At 24.3% G+C, this 4,391-nt stretch overlaps 1 protein-coding gene across 1 annotated transcript in view; it reads left to right on the forward strand.

The window, feature by feature from the left end:
* Positions 1-4,253: 4,253 nt before the first annotated feature.
* Positions 4,254-4,391, forward strand: part of LOC107496074 (E3 ubiquitin-protein ligase ORTHRUS 2) — a gene marked incomplete in the record, with an annotated part of 3,789 nt that continues 3,651 nt past the window's right edge. The window contains 1 exon segment of the mRNA XM_016117269.3: positions 4,254-4,391. Within this exon segment, the coding sequence (XP_015972755.1) occupies positions 4,348-4,391 (44 nt within the window).

Below are 4,391 nucleotides of genomic sequence, written 5' to 3' on the forward strand. Positions count from 1 at the left end.
TAAAGCTGTTTTTTTTTTTTTTTTTGACAAATTTGTTTAATTTTTTATGAAATATTCCTTTGATTATAGTTTGTAGCGACAATTGCAATGTGTTTTTTTCATAATTTAAATATTTTTTAAAGATAATTGAAGTTGTATGTGTAATGATATATAATTAAAGATATATAATTTAAATCTTGTTTGTTATACTTTGTGGATGTAATGATATATAATTAGATGAATTTATTTTAATTAGTTAACAAGTATTTTCAAAACAGTAAAAATATATAAAAAAAATAAATAAAACTACTTTGTTATTCCCTCTCTTAACAACTATCCTAAAAACAGTTGTTGACCAAAACTGTTTTTGAAAAAAAATCTGTTAGAATTACTTGGAAACTAAATCCATATTGTAATAAGTGACATTCTGGTATGGTTTTCTGAGCTTTGACAGGTTTTATTAATGGCAAGTTCATACACCACTCGTTGATTTTTTCTGCATCTCTCCGACCAGGTATGTACTGTATTTTATTACATAATTATAAGGTACATAATATTTTTCATATATCAAGTAGATTTTTAGTTTCGTAGAGTATTCAATATCCGATTAATTAATAAAGAATAATTTAAATATATTTTGTCAACTCAAACCGTAATAATATACACTTTAGAGTAATATAACAACTCATCATTTTTGTCACAACAACAACAACAAAAAAACAAAACTATCTTCTATCTATTATCCATTACCATTTTAGTAAAGAAATAAATTTTCATATACCATAAATGTGAAAATATGAAATATTTATTTTCTGTCAATTTCTCTCCCACACATTTACTGCTTTCCATAAACTGAAAGAGCAATGCTAGGGCCAGCAATATTTGTGATTGGTAGCCATCAATGATGATTCGATAGTGTGAGATTGGTGTGAAATTTCATCCAATGACTCACATTTTACTCCTGGTTACATGCTGGCCAAAATGTAATAAAATTGCTGACCTCCTAGACTTTTCCAAATTGAAAAACGCAACTTTTAAAATAATAAGATATTACTAGTTTATTCAAAGTAAGTAGTTGCTTTTATAACCTATTTAAATCAATATACATAATTATCTTAAAATTATTTCATGAAATTATGTTATAAAACTTAATAAGGATATTCAAGATTGACCTTTAGAAATTTTATTTAAATGGATTCTAATATATATTTAATTACTGTTTGTCAAAAAAATCCTATTATATTTGTCCTTAAATCTGTTTAGATTTGATCACTATTTATAAATTTAATGTCTTACAAATTTGTAGAACTTTTGCCATTTATTATTATGATTACGAGATAATATTTAATTTAATTTTTAAATTTATCCGCGAAGTTTAATTTAATCCTTATATTTTCAATTACTTCTATTTAGTTTTCAAATTTTATAAATGTGACTTATGTTAGTTTTTGAGATAATTTTTGACGCACAAATATTAATAGAACGCTAATATAGATAATCAAATATAACACACTTTATAAAATCACATCGTTTTAATTTTAGCACTCACACAACCCAAAAAAATAAAATCGTAAGTGGTGCTATATTGATATTTTTCCTCTCACAACAAGTAATATGTCATCATTTAAGACTATTTGAGTGTTAAAATTAAAACAAGGTTATTTTATAAATTTTAAAGTAAAATTTGACTGTCTATATTAGTATTTGCATTAACGTCTGTATATAGTAAATTATCTTATAAACTAATATAAATTATATTTATAAACTGTTAAATAACATAATTAAAATTTCAGAGACTAAATTAAAATTAGTATATAAATTGAGGAACTAAATTCAGTATTAATTCTATTATTACAATAGTCACCAAAAACAACTCTATTATTAAAATATATCTTATTTCAGATAATTGCTCCACTAGTCCACTGATGACATAGAATTAGGTACATTGTAATTAAGATGGGTCAATAGATTTATCGTCATAAAAGGCAAGTCTATACGTAAAGAGGGAAAAAAATCTTAACATTTTATTGCTAAAAATTTACAAATTTTGCAAAGCTTTAAATCTATATGGTATTGTTCAAATATGCTAAACCTATTCAGTATTTTCACAGCCACTTTACTGTTGGAGATGTTACGTTGGAAATATTACGTTGGTTTTCTATATTAATATTGTGTTAATGAGAATTAAATTAGAGATAAATGACACTTATTAGTAGTCAAATCAAAATTATTTTTTCCCTCAACGAATCAAAGACAATCTCTGAGATAAGTAATAACAAAAAAAATTAAAATATTTCTTGCAACATAATTTCTTTTGCCCGGTATAAAATGCGCATATATATATATATATGAAAAGTCTATGGTCCAGCAATTTTAATGAATTTTGGCCAGCATGTAACTAGGAGAGAAATGTGAGCCATTGGATGAAATCTTACATCAATCTCACACCATCAAATCATTATTGATGGCTAATTGATGGCTAACAATCACAAAAATTACTAGTCCCCTAGCATTGCTCTATATGAAATTAAAATTTATTGTTTTTTATTATTATTTTTAATTTATCAATCTAGTTTCTTATCATATTTTAATATAGTTGAATTTAAAACAAATTATATTAATTTTAGTACATATTTGAGTGTCATTACTTTGATAAAAAAAATATTTTTTAATAATTTTTTTAATGTGTTGGATAAATTTTTAGTAGTAAAAGTAAAAGTACTAGAAAAATAAAAAAATATTTTTTAGAAACTGCAATTTAATTTTTTTTAAAGATTTTTTTCTTTTTAAAAAAGATGTTTTTCATATAATAAATAAAAAAAATATACTTTTATATTGTTATACCCAAACATAATTAATAGATAAAAAGATTTTTTGTATAAGATATCCAAAGGTTGAAAAATTTAGATATGGAAATAAGATGAGTAATATACTTTAATATTATAATTTTTAATATTATTTTAAATTATGGAAAGTACATAAATCGGACTCTCGAATTTATGTATAAAAAATTTTAAAAATTTGGGATACACATCTGATTTGTGTTTAAAAAACTAAAAAAAATTTGAAAAACACAATAGAATGATTCGATTTGTGTACTCCAAATTTTTTTAAACACAAATCGGAGATTCGAGGATCCAATTTTTGTACCTAAAAATCGGATGATCCGAGATTTCTGCATTTCTTAAAAATAGGACAAAATTATAGCAGTTTACAATTTAAAAAAATATCATTGTTAATCCAATATTAAAAATAAAAATATAAAATCCAAATATAAAATTATTTTTATTTTTTCATAAGATCTTTAAAAAAAACAAATAAAAAAAAAATCTTTTCGCATAAACTCACTCAAAAAAGTTCTTAGTATTTTACCTTCAAAATCCATGTAAATTTCATTGCAAATACCTCTTGTTTGGTTGCTTCATGCGATCTCTTTTGGATTTAGTTGAATTTTTTGTGTGTGAAAAGATGGGTAAGTTATTAATAAATTATTTGTCTCTTAATATTATTAGAATACAATATTTATACATTGAAAATATAAATATATATTTTTTATTTTTATAGAAACTGTGATAGGAGTACGGTGGATTATAATTTAAAGTAAATCGCAGTAAAAGTGTAATGGTTTGCGTTAAGTTAAGTGTGAAAAAATCGCTACACCTTTTATGCGGTATGGTAGTTTTTATATAGGCAAGCATTATATGAAAAATTGTTGAAAGAATGTAACAGTTTATTTTCACACGCAACTCAACGTGAATCGCTATTCTTCTACCGCAATTTACGTCTAAATTATAATTTAGACGCAGTTTTCATATAAATAAAAAATTATATTTACGACTTTAACGTATAAAAATTATATTTTAATAATATTAAAAAACAAATAATTTATTTTAATAACTTACCTGAAAAAGTCGTGAATATCTAGTTTGTTGAGAACTTTTTGTTGTACATGACATTAATATCTCAAGGTAAGAAACAAAATGCAAAATTATAAACATAAATATAATGAAAATATATAGTATGATATTTATTTATAAGAGAATATCCCCATTTAGTAGTGCATATTCATATTCATTTCACAATGAGTCAATCTTGCAAGTTACCAATATTTTATTGGAAAAAAAGAGAAGAAAAGACAAAAAATAAAAATAAAAAACAAGAGTAGAGGGAAAGGCGAAAATTGGATAAAAATTTAAAAAGAATGTTCCCTCCTACTTTGTACGCCAAAATGGATGATACTAAATAGTAAATATTAGAGTAGAGTCCCTTCCCTTCCCAACAATATAAAATCCCGTCTTTTTTTCACTGTCTCTCACACTCTCTCTCTTCACCCGCTACTATTTTCTTTCGCCAGTCACACACCACTACATGGCCCACTCCAAGGCACTTCCGTGCGACTCCGACGGTGCCTG

This window comes from Arachis duranensis, chromosome 7, assembly GCF_000817695.3.
Source record: "Arachis duranensis cultivar V14167 chromosome 7, aradu.V14167.gnm2.J7QH, whole genome shotgun sequence".
NCBI classification, from domain to species: domain Eukaryota; kingdom Viridiplantae; phylum Streptophyta; class Magnoliopsida; order Fabales; family Fabaceae; genus Arachis; species Arachis duranensis.